General features: G+C 42.3%; 1 protein-coding gene across 32 annotated transcripts in view; it reads right to left on the minus strand.

Annotated features, from left to right (window-relative positions):
• Tmtc2 (Transmembrane O-mannosyltransferase targeting cadherins 2) overlaps positions 1-17,258 on the minus strand; it is a 740,743-nt gene that overhangs the window by 313,828 nt on the left and 409,657 nt on the right. For all 32 annotated transcript variants that reach the window (XR_010949712.1, XM_067766547.1, XM_067766560.1 and 29 more), the window contains one exon: positions 14,835-15,058. Coding sequence is in view for 31 of the 32 variants with exons in the window: in XM_067766547.1 (XP_067622648.1) it covers positions 14,835-14,917 (83 nt within the window). In the remaining variant the exon portion in view is untranslated. The remainder of the gene's footprint in view (positions 1-14,834; positions 15,059-17,258) is intronic.

A 17,258-nucleotide genomic window follows, 5' to 3' on the forward strand; every position in this document is an offset into this window, starting at 1 on the left:
TTATCCGGTTCGAGTAGTCCGAGGGCCAGTACCTCTCATGGAAGGGGTACTGACCGGGAGGCCATCAGTGCTACTACTGCCCACCAGCAAGCTCTCCACCTAGCGACAAGCGTCTGGTGGGTCGACTGCTGTTGGGGCCTCAGGGAAATGGGAGGAGGGGGGGGGGGGGGGGGGGGGGGGTCGGCTATAGGGCCAAGGGCCAATCTAGTCAGGAAAGGGCTGAGGGGAAAATCCAGCCCGGGTATTCCAAAGGCCGGTACCTCTCGGGGGGGGGCACCGACCGGGAGGCCCTTGGGGCGGCTGCCGCCCATCTCGTAGCCAGCGGCTGACACTCGGCGTCAAGCGTCTGGTGATTTGGCTGCTGGGGGCTCCAGGGGTGTGGGGGTGGCCGGCTCTTGGGTCAATGGAGTCAAAAAGCCCATCAGGACAAGCGCTGGGCTGCCCGGATCCTGCGTAGGAATACTTCCTCGCCGATAAGGGAGGGGGAAGTTTCCGCGGAGGACTGGGCGAAGGCTCAGCGTAACCTTGCTTGGGCGAAGCAGATGTGCCGGAGGTTAGGCTGGACTGGGTCGAGAGCGATGAAGCCTCGAAGTGCCAGTGGTCTATGGATGAATCCAACCCTACGGCGCCGAAAAGGGCCAAGACGCAGGGAGGCTGGACTCGGTCTTTCGCCGAAATAGCCAAGGATCGGCAGATCATTGGTGTTATGAACGAGAGCAGCGAAGATGGCAGGATCCCGAAACAGCAGTGGAAGTGGATTGAGGCAGCGCTCGCTACTGTGGCCTAACGGCCACAAAGATAACCTTGGTCCACCGCCTTCTTATACCGATGCGGGGTGGTTTCAGGGCAATATCAAACCAATTGCGTGTGACGACGTCAGGTCGGCGAAGCTTTACAAAGCCGCCGTATCGGTGATAGGGGAGGTGTATCCGGGTGCGCGCCTCAAGGTAGTGGAGGCGTGTGATATCCCCTCACGACCAAGGGCGAGAGCCTGGGTTCCAGTGACGCCAACGGACCCCGATGATATCCTGGAGCTGCTCCAGGAGTACAACCAGGGTATGCCGACCCAAAACTGGAAGGTGGTTAACGTGGAGAAGACTGAACGGACCACGATTAGATAGTCAGATAGTCCTGCTGCTCGACAGCGCAAGCGTCGAAGCGTTGAAAAGGCAGGATTTCAGGGTAAGCTACGGCTTCAAAAATATAAGCCTTAAGGTTTATAAGGCTGACGTTGAAGCCTTGGTAAACCTTGCGTCTCGTACGGAGGTGGCTGAACTCCCCCTCAGTGAAGACGAGATGGAGGTGGGCGAAGAAGCTGGTGGCTACGCTTCGTCAGGCTCGAGCGGAAGCTTGGCTTTCAGAGGGTTGTACTCTGAGGGTCAGCTTCTGGAGGATGGCGATTCGGACGCGACGCTCATGGAGGAGAGCGCAAACAAACAGTGATTCAGGTCCTCCAAATAAACGTGCATCAGCTGCACTCATACTGCACCTGTCTTCAGGTGCGGTAGACATCGTACTAGTCCAGGAGCCGTGTATCGCTGACAATAGGATCTGTGGCCTGCGGACACCAACGTATAAGCTTTATAGCGCTCAGGAAAAGGGTAAGCATCGCACATGTATATTGGCTAAGTCTACTCTTAATGTTTTTTTCTACCCAATTATAGCGATGGGATCTGACAGCGGTTAGCGTCGAGGTGCTAGGGAGGAGCTTTAAACTTGCTTCCTTCTACCTGGCGCACGATCACCAATGCCCATTACCACCGGATAATTTCAGGGATTTCGTGAGAGCGGCAAATCCATGAAACGATTTCGTCCTACTCGGAAGCGACGCCAATGCTCATCACGCCCAGTGGGGCAGCAGTGATACAAATGAGCGAGGTGACTCTTTATTTAACTATCTGTTAAGCACTAATCTAAGTATATTTAATAGGGGAAATGATCCCACTTTCATTACGAGGAACCGCGAAGAGGTCCTTGACATAACACTGGTCACAGACTCTTTCCGTGACCTAATCGTTTCATGGAGAGTTCTAAAGGAGCACTCCTTTTCTGACCATAAATATATAAGTTTTTCTATATCACAGGCGCACGCAAGTCCTAAGTACATACAAAATATTAGAAGAACGAACTGGGGCTACTATAAGAAAATAATAGGTAAAAAGCTATCTGAAGAGGTACGAGCCCCAGAAAGCGAGGAGGAGCTAGACGTGTTTGTAAATAATTTCAGTCAAAAATGTAGGAATGCTTTAGATAGGGCTTGCCCGACTAAAAAGGTTTTGGAAACTCACAAACCATCATGGTGGTCATCCGATCTTGATAAGCTTAGAAGCTTAGGAAGTCATGTAGAGCGGCCTTTAACAAAGCAAAGCATGATGGACATGAATCCTCTTGGGCTGCTTATAAAGCGAAAAAAAAATATATAAAAAAGCAATCCGAAATGGAAAGCAATCCTCCTGGAGGGATTTCTGCCGCAGGATTGAATTCACATCCGCGGCCTCCCGGTTAAGGAAGGTGCTATCGGTATCTCCAACTCAGCTAAGTTACGTCCAAAAGCCGGATGGGCACTGGACGGACTCCAGCGCTGAAACCATAAACTTGCTAATGGATACGCACTTCCCAGCAAGTACGGGTGTGTCTTCAAGTATTGTCAGCGGAGGGTCACGTAATGATCAGCTGATAAGGGAAATCACAGATGATAAAAGGATAGATTGGGCTTTACAGACCTTGAAGCCCTATAAATCGCCGGGGCCGGATGGAATTTTTTCGGCTCAGCTCCAGTATACTGCCGAACTTATAAGGCCCTGGATTAAAGGGATGTTTATAGGTTGTCTTAGGCTCAATTACGTACCAGTATCGTGGAGGGAAGTCAACGTGGTCTTTATCCCCAAGGCAGGGAAACCCTCCCACTCTAAACCAAATGATTATAGGCCTATAAGCTTATCTTCTTTTCTGCTTAAAGCGCTCGAAAGACTCCTAGAGGACTACATCAGGAGGAGGATTGAGCCGTCGCTTCTTTCGCAAGCTCAGCATGCCTATACTAAGGGCAGGTCAACTGACACGGCATTGCACTCACTGGTATCCATTATCGTAAGGTCACTAGACCTAAAGGAATACACATTGGTGGCATTTCTAGATATAGCGGGTGCCTTCAACAACGTTCTCCTGGAGGCCATCACCTCGGCGCTGCCCGATCTGGGGGTGGACGCGTGCCTGGTGGAGTTTATATAAAATCTGCTTACGTGTAGGTAGATTAAAACTGAGCTAGGTGGATGCATGATCCGCAGACCGGTCGGCAGAGGCACTCCGCAGGGAGGTGTTCTCTCTCCACTACTTTGGGTGGTTACCGTCAACCAACTACTACGCCTCATGGAATGAGAAGGTCACCAAGTGATCGCGTATGCAGATGACATCTGCGTCACCATGCGGGGGAAATTTCCGCAAACTCTTTGCAACCTAATGGAAGGGCCATTATTCAAAGCTTCGCACTGGGCCACAGCCATAGGTTTGGAAGTCAACCCGGATAAAACCGAGCTTGTCCTCTTCACGAGGAGGTACAAAGTACCAAATCTAACACCGCCAAGAATTGGGGGTACGTTTTTAGCGTTTAGCGATCAAGACAAGTATTTGGGAGTAGGAAGCTATTATGGAAGCTATATGGTCAAGTGGAGCGATGTAAGAAGGCAGCAGCAGCGCTGTTCACCTGCAAGAGGGCAATTGGCACCTCCTGGGGATTCTCCCCCAAGGTGACATTCTGGATTTATACAGCCATTGTGCGCCCGATTCTTGTTTATGTTGCCTTGGTCTGGTGGCCTGCACTAGCTAAAACTACTTATCTTAAAACGCTTCAAAAGGTGCAATGGAGTTCGGAGCTCTGCATCACCGGGGCTCTCGGCTCCACTCCGTCTGAAGCACTCAACACAATGCTATACCTTCCACTTATTGACCTGGTGGCGAAGGAAATAGCGGTCATCGCCGCTCTACGCATAAGGGAAACAGGTATCTGGTCAAATGGATCTAGTGGACACGCAATAATCCTGGGCACGAACGCACCAGTCCCAATACCGGTGCGCACTGACTAATGCACGCCAAGGAACGCCTTCGTTAAAAACTATAGTATATATATACCATTGCGACAAGACTGGAATACCAGACAACATACGGTACCGGGTACCATCAAGGATGGTAATCGGGTGTTTGTTTACTCAGACAGCCAGGCCGCATTAAAGGCCCTGGACTCATTCATCGACAACGCAAAGTCGGTCACTGAATGCCGCAGATCTCTTAACGAGATGGCTCAGCACTTCAGTATCAGACTTATATGGGTACCTCACAGGGATATTGAAGGCAATTGCAGAGCACAAGACCTGGCCAGAAGAGGCACCACGACCATATCCTTCCGGTAGGCATACCCATGGCCACTTTCAGGCTTCGTGTGAACACAAGTACTATAAGAATCGCAAATGGACTATGTTCAGCCATATCATCGTGTGAGACATCCAGGCAAACCTGGCCCTCATATGACAAGGGGCGCACAGAAGCGCCTCTGATTTTAAACAAATCAGTTCTATCTTCCCTGATAAGGGTTCTAACAGGGTATTGCTTAATAGGCACGCATGGTGCTAGGATGGGGGTAACGACCTTCGACTATTGTCGCAGCTGCAAGTGTACAGAAGAGGAAGAGAGTGTCCAGCATCTTCTCTGTCATTGTCCAGCGCTTAGTAGACGTAGGTTGGCCATCCTTGGTAAACCTTTTCTACATGACCTCGCTGAGGTCTCTAGCTATGAAGTAAAGGCTCTAACAAAATTTATAATTTCCACGTGGTGGTTAGACCCGCTTTAGGCAGGTAGGGGTCCTTCTTTGAGACCGTATAGGGTATTACAATGGGACCACTGGTGGCCTAAGTAGTGAACTTTTACCATAGTGTCCAGCTCAGCCCTTGCAACCTAACCGAACCTACTTTAGATAAATCCACTTTATTAGGGTTCTTAGAAAGCACTGCTATTAATATGAACATAACTGTACCTCCGAAGAGAATTTCGGCGGAGCTTCTCTTCCCATATGCGTCGTGTCCTTTTGGGTTTTCCTTAAATTAGTGGGACAGGGCATACATGTTTTACTCCGACTCCGAATAGCACTTACAACGCACATGAGTTTTCACTGAAAAGCTTTTTATAGCAGAAGTATGCCTGGAGTGTTTGCCCAATCACTTTCGAGGGGCGATCCCGTCTAGAAAAAACTTTCTTCTAATTGAAAAAACGTGTTTATAAATTTTTGAATATTCTTTGCCTGGGACTTTAACCCAGGATCTTCGGCGCGGTAGGTGGAGCACACTACCATCACACTACGGCGGCTTGAGAAACAATGTTGTTTTGATTAGATCACATTTTTTTAGATGCGGCTGAAAAACTTCTCAGCTAATATTTGTCCTCTTGTAGATACCGTTTAGGGTCGGCATAAAACTTTAGGTCCCTTCCCACCAATTTGTATGAAATAATTGAAAGCACTACAGCCCCAATCTCCTCGGAGCTATATCGAGCCTAGTATTTACTTTTTTATGGTAAAATGTCGGAAATTACCGGGGGACTCGCACTGGGAACTCAACAAGTTATGGTTGGTTGCTTTAAAATCACAGATTAGGAGATCCAAGAGGAGCTGCAGCGTAAGCTTTTCCAAAAACGTATAAGAGTGAAGTGAAAGAATGATTATACGACCTTCTAAAAGCTTACTAGCCTTTTTTCGGGAGCTTCAAATAGCAAGAGCGCCTGATTGATTTTGATGTAATCAGAGCGAGGTTTCAGTCAACATTAGCAATATTGAGCTGCTTATGTTCAAGAAAAGGTACAAGAAGACTGTCAACAAAGGTCAAAGTCGGTTTTCTGCTGACGAGTGGCAAGTGCAAGGGTTGAAAGAAAGAATTCTGCGGGTAACGTAGCCCTAGCCGAAAATTTTGACTTTCAGATTCCTGCTTGGTCTTGCAGGCGGAGGGGTCAACTATTAAGGATGTTTTAGCTTTATGCAGACTGGAATACCAGTCATCATCCAGTCACTTTGTGTGCCAGCAATGTTTGGATCCGCCCTTGCATAAGCATTTATGTATTTAGCTCAATTCATGAGAGCTTTTGTTTAGAAATGGCTGTAAAACTGTAAATCTGTTCAATCTTAGTCAGCACCCAAATCACATGAGCGGGTGCCAGCAAAAGGTATAATTTGGTTTGTAAACCAAAAATAACCTTTTAAATTCCAAAGCAAGAAACAGCCAACAGATTTGCAAAGAGTTGCTTGCTTACAAAATGTATAAGAAAATTGACCTTATTTAGTTTCCTGCCAAAATGTGCAAACAGTGTAACGGAAATTCGAGCATTAAGGACACCATAAACTTATACTGAACCGTCCTTCATATGCAACGCTACACACTTATTTATATATACACCTTTTCATGAACAACAGCACATATACATACATATGTACTTGAAAACGGTAACACTGTAACATGAACAGTCACCTAACAGGTGGAAAGGGTAAACAGGTCGGTCTGGTGTGCACACCTTTGACAACCGGACACGGAAACATTATCGCCAAAAAGAACATAAAATGTAAACAAAAGCAAATGATAGAAGCAAGAAAAATTAAAAAATGAAAAGCTAACAGCAAAACTAGTGAAAATACGAAAGCTATGAAAGACAAACAAACTGAGGCCTTTACAACGCTTGGGGTTAGATGTAGGTTAAAACTAGAGATGGGTGCATGATGTCGGGGCCTGCCGAGCTAATACTAATAATTTCAAAATTACAACACAATTTGTACTTAGTTAGTTCCTTCAGTTAGTTAGAAATTCAAGTAAATTTTTTGGTTTGGGAAAGACAATTACAGGTATTTTGCTTTAAAAATCAAACCACGGCATCCAGGCCATAAGAAAACGCTCAAGGACTTTTTTGCTATCTAAGTTTAGGTAATTTTTATACTCAGTTGAGCAGAGCTCACAGAGTATATTAAGTTTGATTGGATAACGGTTGGTTGTACATATATAAAGGAATCGAGATAGATATAGACTTCCATATATCAAAATAATCATGATCGAAAAAAAATTTGATTGAGCCATGTCCGTCCGTCCGTCCGTCCGTTAACACGATAACTTGAGTAAATTTTGAGGTATCTTGATGAAATTTGGTATGTAGGTTCCTGAGCACTCATCTCAGATCGCTATTTAAAATGAACGATATCGGACTATAACCACGCCCACTTTTTCGATATCGAAAATTTCGAAAAACCGAAAAAGTGCGATAATTCATTACAAAAGACAGATAAAGCGACTAAACTTGGTAGATGAGTTGAACTTATGACGCAAAATAGAAAATTAGTAAAACTTTGGACAATGGGCGTGGCAACGCCCACTATTAAAAGAAGGTAATTTAAAACTTTTGCAAGCTGTAATTTGGCATGATGAAATTTGGCAGGAACGTTACTCATATTACTATATGTACGCTTAATAAAAATTAGCAAAATCGGTATTACATATATAAATAAATTAGCGGTATCCAAAAGATGATGTTCTGGGTCACCCTGGTCCACATTTTGGTCGATATCTGGAAAACGCCTTCACATATACAACTACCACCACTCCCTTTTAAAACTCTCATTAATACCTTTAATTAGATACCCATATCGTACAGACTCATTCTAGAGTCACCCCTGGTCCACCTTTATGGCGATATCTCGAAAAGGGGTCCACCTATAGAACTAAGCCCCACGCCCTTTTAAAATAATCATTAACACCTTTCATTTGATACCCATATCATACAAACAAGTTCTAAAGTCACCCCTGGTCCACCTTTATGGCGATATCTCGAAAAGGCGAACACCTATAAAACGAAGGCCCACTCCCTTTTAAAAATACTCATTAACACCTTTCATTTGATACCCATATCGTACAAACAAAGTCTAGAGTCACCCCTGGTCCACCTTTATTGCGATACCTCGAAAATGCGTCCACCTATAGAACTAAGGCCCACTCCCTCTTAAAATACTCATTAACTCCTTTCGTTTGATACCCATATTGCACAAACGAATTCTAGAGTCACCCCTGGCCCACCTTTAAGACGATATCTCGAAACGGCGTCCACCTATAGAACTAAGGCTCACTCCCTTTTAAAATACTCATTAACACCTTTCGTTTGATGCCCATATTGTGCAAACAAATTCTAGAGTCACCCCTGGTCCATCTTTACGGCGATATCTCGAAAAGGCGTCCATCTATAGAACTTAGGTCCACGCCCTTTTAAAATACTCATTAATACCTTTCATTTGATACCCATATCGTACAAACGCATTCTAGAGTCAACCCTGATCCACCTTTATGGCTATATCCCTAAATGGCGTCCACCTATAGAACTATGGCCCACTCCCTCATAAAATACTCTTTAATGCCTTTCATTTGATACACATGTCATACAAACACATTCCAGAGTTTCCCTCGGTTCATTTTCCTACATGGTTATTTTCCCTTATGCTGTCACCATAGCTCTCAACTGAGTATGTAATGTTCGGTTACACCCGAACTTAACCTTCCTTACTTGTTTTTTATTACTCTGCCGCCTAGAATATGCTTATAGTTCCAAAAGTGAGGACACAAAGAGCATGCCTAGTTTAAAAAGTGGTTGGAGTGAAGGAAGGTATTACTTCGGAACTACTAAAAATATACTCTCAAATTCTCCTGGGAAAAAATAAAAGCTATTCAAAAAATTTAAGAAAAATGTTCACTTATTAACCATAATCAGTGCAGATCACAATAAATGTACAAAATTGTATGAACACTGCAATTTTTTTTGTATTTGAAAAAATACAAATTAAAATTTTAAATATCTATAAAGTTTAGGTTTCATGTTGGTAAATGTCGTTTGACATTTGGTCACTAAACTTCATTCTATAGCTTAGGTCAGAACATACTTTTTATACTCAGCTGAACAGAGCTCACAGAGTATATTAACTTTGTTTGCATAACGGTAATCCGTAACGGCATAAACTAATCCAGATAGATATAGACTTCTATATATCAAAATGATCTGGGTGAAAAAAGAAATTCATTTAGCCATGTCCAATTAAGTAGAAGAAAATGAAAAAGTTCTGCGGGGCGAAATCAACAGCCTTTGGAATCTTGGCAGGAATACTGTTCGTGGTATGACATATATAAATAAATTAGCGGTACCCGACAGAAGATGTTCTGGGTCACCATGGTCCACATTTTGGTCGATATCTCGAAAAGGCCTACACATATATATCTAAGGGCTACTCCCTTTTAAAACTCTCATTAATACCTTTAATTTGATACCCATATCGTACAAACACATTCTAGAGTCACCCCTGGCCCACCCATATTGCGATATCTCGAAAAGCCGTCCACCTATAGAACTAAGGCCCACTACGTTTTAAATAATCATTAACACCTTTCATTTTATACACATGTCATACAAACACATTCCAGGGTTACCCTAAATTCATTTTGCTAAATGGTGATTTTCCCTTATTTTGTCTCCAAAGCTCTCAGCTGAGTATGTAATGTTCGGTTACACCCGAACTTAGCTTTCCTTACTTGTTTATACTCAGTTGAGCAGAGCTCACAGAGTATATTAACTTTGATTGGATAACGGTTGGTTGTACAGGTATAAAGGAATCGAGATAGATATAGACTTCCATATATCAAAATCATCAGTATCGAAAAAAAATTCGATTGAGCCATGTCCGTCCGTCCGTCCTTCCGTCCGTCTGTCCGTTAACACGATAACTTGAGTAAATTTTGAGGTATCTTCATGAAATTTGGTATGTAGGTTCCTGGGAACTCATCTCAGATCGCTATTTAAAATGAACGATATCGGACAATAACCACGCCCACTTTTTCGATATCGAAAATTTCGAAAAATCGAAAAAGTGCGATAATTCATTACCAAATACGCATTAAGCGATGAAACTTGGTAGGTGAGTTGAACTTATGACGCAGAATAGAAAACTAGTAAAATTTTGGACAACGGGCGTGGCACCGCCCACTTTTAAAAGAAGGTAATTTAGAAGTTTTGCAAGCTGTAATTTGGCAGTCGTTGAAGATATCATGATGAAATTTGGCAGGAACGTTACTCTTATTACTATATGTCTGCTTAATAAAAATTAGCAAAATAGGAGAACGACCACGCCCACTTTTTAAAAAAATTTTTTTTTAAATTCAAATTTAAAAAAAAAAAGTTAATATCTTTACAGTATATAAGTAAATTATTAAATTATGTTATAATTCAACTCCAGTAATGATATGCTGCAACAAAATACAAAAATAAAAGAAACATTAAAAATGGGCGTGGCTCCACCCTTTTTCGTTTAATTTGTGTAGGATACTTTTAATGCCATAGGTTAGGTTAGGTTAGGTTGGGGTGGCTGCCCGGGGGCACACTTAGGCCAGTAGTACTAGGCCCGTTGTGATACCACGAAAAACACCGTTACCTCTCCTCTTCGAACCATTTTGAGGACCTGATGAAATCTACCAGGTCCTTGACGTCATGCTCCACAACCTGACTCATAGTATCAAGAAATGGAGCTCCCAGAAAGCGCTGCCGTGCTCCGCTTAGCGCTGGGCAGTTGCAAATGAGGTGAACCACCGTTTCCTCCTCCTCATCTTCTTTACAACTCCTACAGCAACGACGATAAGGCGCTCCTAGCCTTTCTGCATGCCTACCTATGAGGCAATGACCCGTTAGTGCCCCTACAAGTGTGGAAATTGTATCCCTTCTTAGGTTGTAAAGTGACGGGACCTTTTAGGATCCCATTTAGGCCAGGTTTCTTTCGACGTTCGACATCCCGGTGTTTGTAGCCATCTTTCGTCGGCTTGACGGTAGATGTGCTCTTTTAGCATTAGCTTGCATGTGAACAGCGGCATACCTAAGCGTTCTTGTCCAGGAAGAACCTGCTTGGTTGTATCCTGCCTAGCGAGTTCATCTGCAATACAGTGTCCCTCGATATCCCTATGTCCAGGGACCCATGTGAGGTGTACACGGTTCTGTTGAGCCATCTCTTGAAGAGATCGGCGACAGTTTAGTGCTAGTTCAGAATTGAACGAGCCCAGAGGTTTTATGGCAGCTTGGCTGTCGCTGAAGATAAAAATTTCTTTGCCGACAATGTATGTCCCTATCCTAGCTGCGGCTTCCATTATGGCTGCAACTTCTGCCTGGAATACACTGCAGTGGTCGGGTAGTCTGAATGAGAGCTGGAGGTCAAGGTCCCTTGAGTATACTCCACCCCAACTCTCCCGTTTAGCTTGGAGCCGTCCGTGTATATGGAAATGCTGTTGCCCATAGCAAGGCACTTGTCCGACTCCGTCCAGTCATCCCTGCTGGGTATGTTTATCTTAAAGTTGCTTTCCGCAACTGTTGTGGTCGCACAGCGATCCGTGCTAGGAGGGAGAAAACTGTATTTGTTTAGTATACTTGGGTGTCCTGTGGTCCTGTTGTTCCAGCACGACAACTCCCTTAGACGCAGGGCTGACGTTGCCGCTGCTCGATGACCAGCCAGATCCAGTGGAAAGATGTCAAGAATGACCTGAAGAGCTTCGCTAGGCGTTGTTCTTAGAGCCCCGCTTATGCTTATCATGCTGGATCTGTGGACTTTACCCAACAAGTTTAGGTTTGACGCCTTGCTCAAGGCTGGCCACCATACGACTACCCCATACAGCAGTATGGGTCTGATAATCGCGGTATAAATCCATCTGCATATGTTGGGGGTGAGTCCCCATTTTTTGCCAATGGCTCTTTTACACGTATATAATGCAATGTACGCTTTCTTTTGTCGCTGGATAACGTTGTCCTTCCAGTTTTAATGCCATAAGTCGAACAAAAATTTACCAATCCTTGTGAAATTTGGTAGAGGCTTAGATTCTAGGACGACAACTGTTTTCTGTGAAAAAGGGCGAAATCGGTTGAAGCCACGCCCAGTTTTTATACACAGTCGACCGTCTGTCCTTCCGCTCGGCCGTTAACACGATAACTTGAGCAAAAATCGATATATCTTTACTAAACTTAGTTCACATTCTTATCTGAACTAACTTTGAATTGGTGTAAAAAATGGCCGAAATCCGACTATGACCACGCCCACTTTTTCGATATAGAAAATTACGAAAAATGAAAAAAATTCCATAATTATATACCAAATACGAAAAAAAGGATGAAACATGGTAATTGTATTAGTCTTTTGACGCAAAATATAACTTTAGAAAAAAACTTGGTAAAATGGGTGTGACACCTACCATATTAAGTAGAAGAAAATGAAAAAGTTGTGCAGGGCGAAATCAAAAGCCCTTGGAATCTTGGAAGGAATACTCTTCGTGGTATTACATATATAAATAAATTAGCGGTACCCGACAGATGATGTTCCGGATCACCCTGGTCCACATTTTGGTCGATATCTCGAAAACGCCTTCACATATACAACTAAGGGCCACTCCCTTTTAAAACCCTCATTAATGCCTTTAATTTGATACCCATATCGTACAAACACATTCTAGAGTCACCCCTGGTCCACGTTTATGGCGATATCTCGAAAAGGCGTCCACATATAGAACTAAGGCCCGCTCCTTTTTAAAATACTCATTAACACCTTTCATTTGATACCCGTATCGTACAAAAAAATTCTAGAGTCACCCCTGGCCCACCTTTATGGCGATATCTCGAAAAGGCATTCACCTATAGAACGAAGGCACACTCCCTTTTAAAATACTAATTAACACCTTTCATTGGATACCCATATCGTACAAACAAATTCTAGAGTCACCCCTGGTCCACCTTTATGGCGATATCTTGAAAAGGCGTCCACCTATAGAACTAACGCCCATGCCCTTTTAAAATACTCATTAACACCTTTCATTTGATACTCATATCGTACAAACAAATTCTAGAGTCACCCCTGGTCCACTTTTATGGCGATATCTCGAAAAGGCGTCCACCTATAGAACTAAGGCCCACGCCCTTTTAAAATACTCATTAACACCTTTCATTTGATACCCCTATTGTACAAACGCATTCTAGAGTCACCCCTGGTCCACGTTTATGGCGATATACCGAAAAGGCGTCCACCCATAGAACTAAGGCCCACTCTCTTTTAAAACACTTATTAACACCTTTCGATTGATACCCATATTGTACAAACGCATTCTAGAGCCAACCCTGGTCCACTTTTATAACGATATTCCGAAAAGGCGTCCACCTATAGAACTAAAGCTCACTCCCTTTTAAAATACTCATTAACACCTTTCATTTGATACCCATATAGTACAAACAAATTCTAGAGTCACCCCTGGTCCACCTTTATGGCGATATCTCGAAAAGGCTTCCACATATAGAACTAAGGCCCACGCCCTCTTAAAATACTCATTAACACCTTTCATTTGATACTCATATAGTACAAACAAATTCTAGAGTCACCCCTGGTCCATCCTTATGGCGATATCTCGAAAAGGTGTCCATCTATAGAACTCAGGCCCACGCCCTTTTAAAATACTCATTAATACCTTTCATTTGATACCCATATCGTACAAACGCATTCTAGAGTCACCCCTGGTCCACCGTTATGGCAATATCTCGAAAAGGCGTCCACCTATAGAACTTAGGCCCACTCCCTTTTAAAATTATCATTAACACATTTCATTTTATACCCATATCGTACAAACAAATTCTAGAGTCAGGCCTGGTCCACCTTTATGGCGATATCCCTAAATGACGTCCAACTATAGAACTATGGCCCACTTCCTCTTAAAATACTCTTTAATATCTTCAATTTGATACACATGTCATACAAACACATTCCAGGGTTACCCTAGGTTCTTTTTACAACATGGTGATTTTCCCTTACTTTGTCTCCACAGCTCTCAACTGAGTATGTAATGCTCGGTTACACCCGAACTTAGCCTTCCTTACTTGTTAAAATTTATTTTAAATCATTTCACACTTTTACAATTTTTATACTCAGCATGCTTTGCACACAGAGTATATTAACTTTGATTGGATAACGGTTGGTTGTACAGGTATAAAGAAATCGAGATAGATATAGAATTCCACATATCAAAATCATCAGAGTCGAAAAAAAAATAGAAATTGATTTTATCACAAGTGGGCGGTGCCACGCCCATTTAAAAAATGTTTTTCAGATTTTTATCAAGAGTCTCAATATCAGTCCACACGTCAAATTTCAACATTCTAGGTGTATTATTTACTAAATAATCAGGTATTTTGTGTTTTCCAAAATTTTATATATATAAAAAGTAGGCTTGGTTATCATCCGATTTCGCTCATTTTCAATACCAATCTTTCTGGGTCCAGATAATCTCTTATACCAAATTTGGTGAAAATATCTCTATATTTACTCAAGTTATCGTGTTAATGGACGGACGGACGGACGGACATGCCTCAATCAAATTTTGTTTCGATACTAATGATTATCAAAATCATCATATATCATATGGACTATATCTATCTCGATTCCTTTATACCTGTACAACCTACCGTTATCCAGTCAAAGTTAATATACTCTGTGTGCAAAGCACGCTGAGTATAATGATAACTTGCCTAAAATTGGGCCTTAGACATGCAAACATAAAAATCAAACGTGAAATAAAAAAGGAAAGTACATATACGTACATATATAAAAAATTTGGTCTTATAAAAATAATATATGTATACTCATTTTTTGCGCGTTTTCTTATTACATTAATGCCTTGCGTGAGCGGGCAAGACGGCAAGGCATTGTCTTGGCCAAAGGATATGAAGGCTTTAATTTCGCATAAAAAAATCTAGGAATTTGTCGTTACCTTCTCTTTGCGCAACCATCTGGTTTTTGGTGCTTGATCCTGTCCGCGGAATTATGCAGAGCGAATTCTGGGATGAATTCCATACCGCGTCGGTTCGTATCGGACGACTAACGTTCACCAAAATTAATAAGCACCTCGCAGGATTTTTGCGTGGGGTCAACAAGGCTTTTCCTGCTTCTGATATAAACCTCTTAAGATTGGAGTTTTAGCTTAAGATGCCGTATCTGCAAGTATAAAAAGTAGAGTTGCATATTCAATATTAGTATGGCAAAATTGATAACTAGTTTTTTAAAAATGAAATTAAACATTTCATTACAAATACTTGACTTTAGGACAAACATATGCTTGCTTGTTTTTTACATAAATTTTTTCCTGTAATAAAAAAAGGCAGCCAACCCATTCTTAAACTTTAATCGGCATAGTAAGCAGCCGTTACGATATACAGTGGTAGTCAATAGTAGGCATAGACCTGTGATAAAATACGAATGGCGCTTGTGGACAACATAATTTTCCAACCACTCGTAAAGAGCTACCTCATTTTAAGTAACTATTATAATATCATATTGCGAGACTGGCATGATACCTAGTATGTTTTAAATTTCCTTATTCTGTCTTTATTACAAGCAACCGGAAATCTTTCAATTGTTTTCTAATTCATCATTATTCTATGGTACAGATATCGGTCATCAGATGATCCGCGGTTAAAGCCCGGAAAACACTAGAATCGGTGCGTGGGATAGGCGGGATCGGGATTGATATTTAGTTTCTTAAATTATCCTTAGTTGAAACCTAAAAGAAAAAAGATAAAAATAGAATTGACAATGTAGAAAGTGAATTTAAGCCGAAGCTATTAAGACCAAGTCAATTTCTACATTGGCCGTCATTTACCTACGTAAACATTTTTGTAAATAGCTCACATATAACTATGTATGTAGATACATAATTGCTCATGAAAACGAGTAAATATGTACTCGTATTGGTGCATAAAAAGGTTATGCGTTGGGCGCCAGCCATTGAGCAGGTCTAGCAAAAATTGTGTAGTCGGATAGTTGCCACATAGACAGATCCAATAACGAGTTAAAAAAAAGAAAGAGCCAACGGAAATCATTTTATGTCAATGGTTTCAACACCATTACCGTTACATATGTATGTTGTACACACATACGCGACAGTTGCCACCCTGATTTATAGTTTTGGACTAACATTCACTGTGGAAATATGGCTTTATCGAAACAAAACGGTTTAGGAAGTTTTACCAAGAGGAGATATAGTCCAGGGGTTCATATAGAAAGAGAACTGGAAAAGGTCGCGTAGTAGTGAAGAGTCCCTTTAGAAGCTTCTCGACACATAATTCCCATCGGGAGATGGTGCGGAAAACCTCTGCATTGGGTGCTTATAAACATATAGAAAAACTTGGAATATATGGGATATGCCTTAGGGGTCTTTTAAGATATTTCCGGGTATTTGAAACAATGCCTTTAAACGGGTAATCATGGTCTTAATGGCGTTGAAGTACATCTAGCAATAACTAGTTTGATAGGCTATAGCCAATGCAGGAAGGTTACCATGGACGCTGGTTATCAACCAACTACGCAGGAGGTTCCGCGAAGGAACCCGTCAGACTTGTGGCTCACACAGTTGACGTTTCGGTGCTGAGGAATATACGTGCTACCAACGAGATATGGAAATTGACTAAAAGCAATAAAATCGAGATGTATATAAAGCGAAATATATTAAAAATTAAATTGGTTTGTATATGTATGCTCGTTGTTGTTGTATTAACGATAAAGACACTCCCCGAAGGTTTTGTACTTGTGTAGCTTCTCATATGCGCGTGTATATGTGAGTGATACTTGCACAAATTATTGCCTACTTTTGGGAGTATCTCAGATATATGCATGTGTTTGTGCGTTGCTCTCCGCTGCTTGTATGGACATATGTGTAGACATAATGATTAATATGGTTATGTGCATACAAGTCACTGCTCAGTATCGGCTTAGAGATGATAGTATCCCTTAGTGTTGCTAATATTCGTCACACTGCCCTCCACCTAAGCCTGATCGTCCCGATTAGACAATTTCTGATCTAAACGCCGCTAGCATCTCAAAATGTACCACTCTTCTATTTCGTGGTTTCCCAATGGTTTGTATGCGGTAGATATTATCAGTGATCTTCCACACAAATTTGAACGGGCCTTCCCAACTGCACCGAAATTTTAATGGAATGCCTTTCCGCCGGCGAGGGATGTATAACAGTACCAAATCTCCCTCCAAGAAACTTTCCGAATTATTGTTCTAATCGTACCTGCGTTTCATCTTACTAGGTACTCATTATTCTGGATCGTTCCCTCGAACTCTGTTGTTTGGCCAATGAACTACACTTAGAGCTTGCTCTTGACGGATTGGCTTCACATAACCACAATCC

This window comes from Eurosta solidaginis, chromosome 2 (genome assembly GCF_040869045.1).
Source record: "Eurosta solidaginis isolate ZX-2024a chromosome 2, ASM4086904v1, whole genome shotgun sequence".
NCBI classification, from domain to species: domain Eukaryota; kingdom Metazoa; phylum Arthropoda; class Insecta; order Diptera; family Tephritidae; genus Eurosta; species Eurosta solidaginis.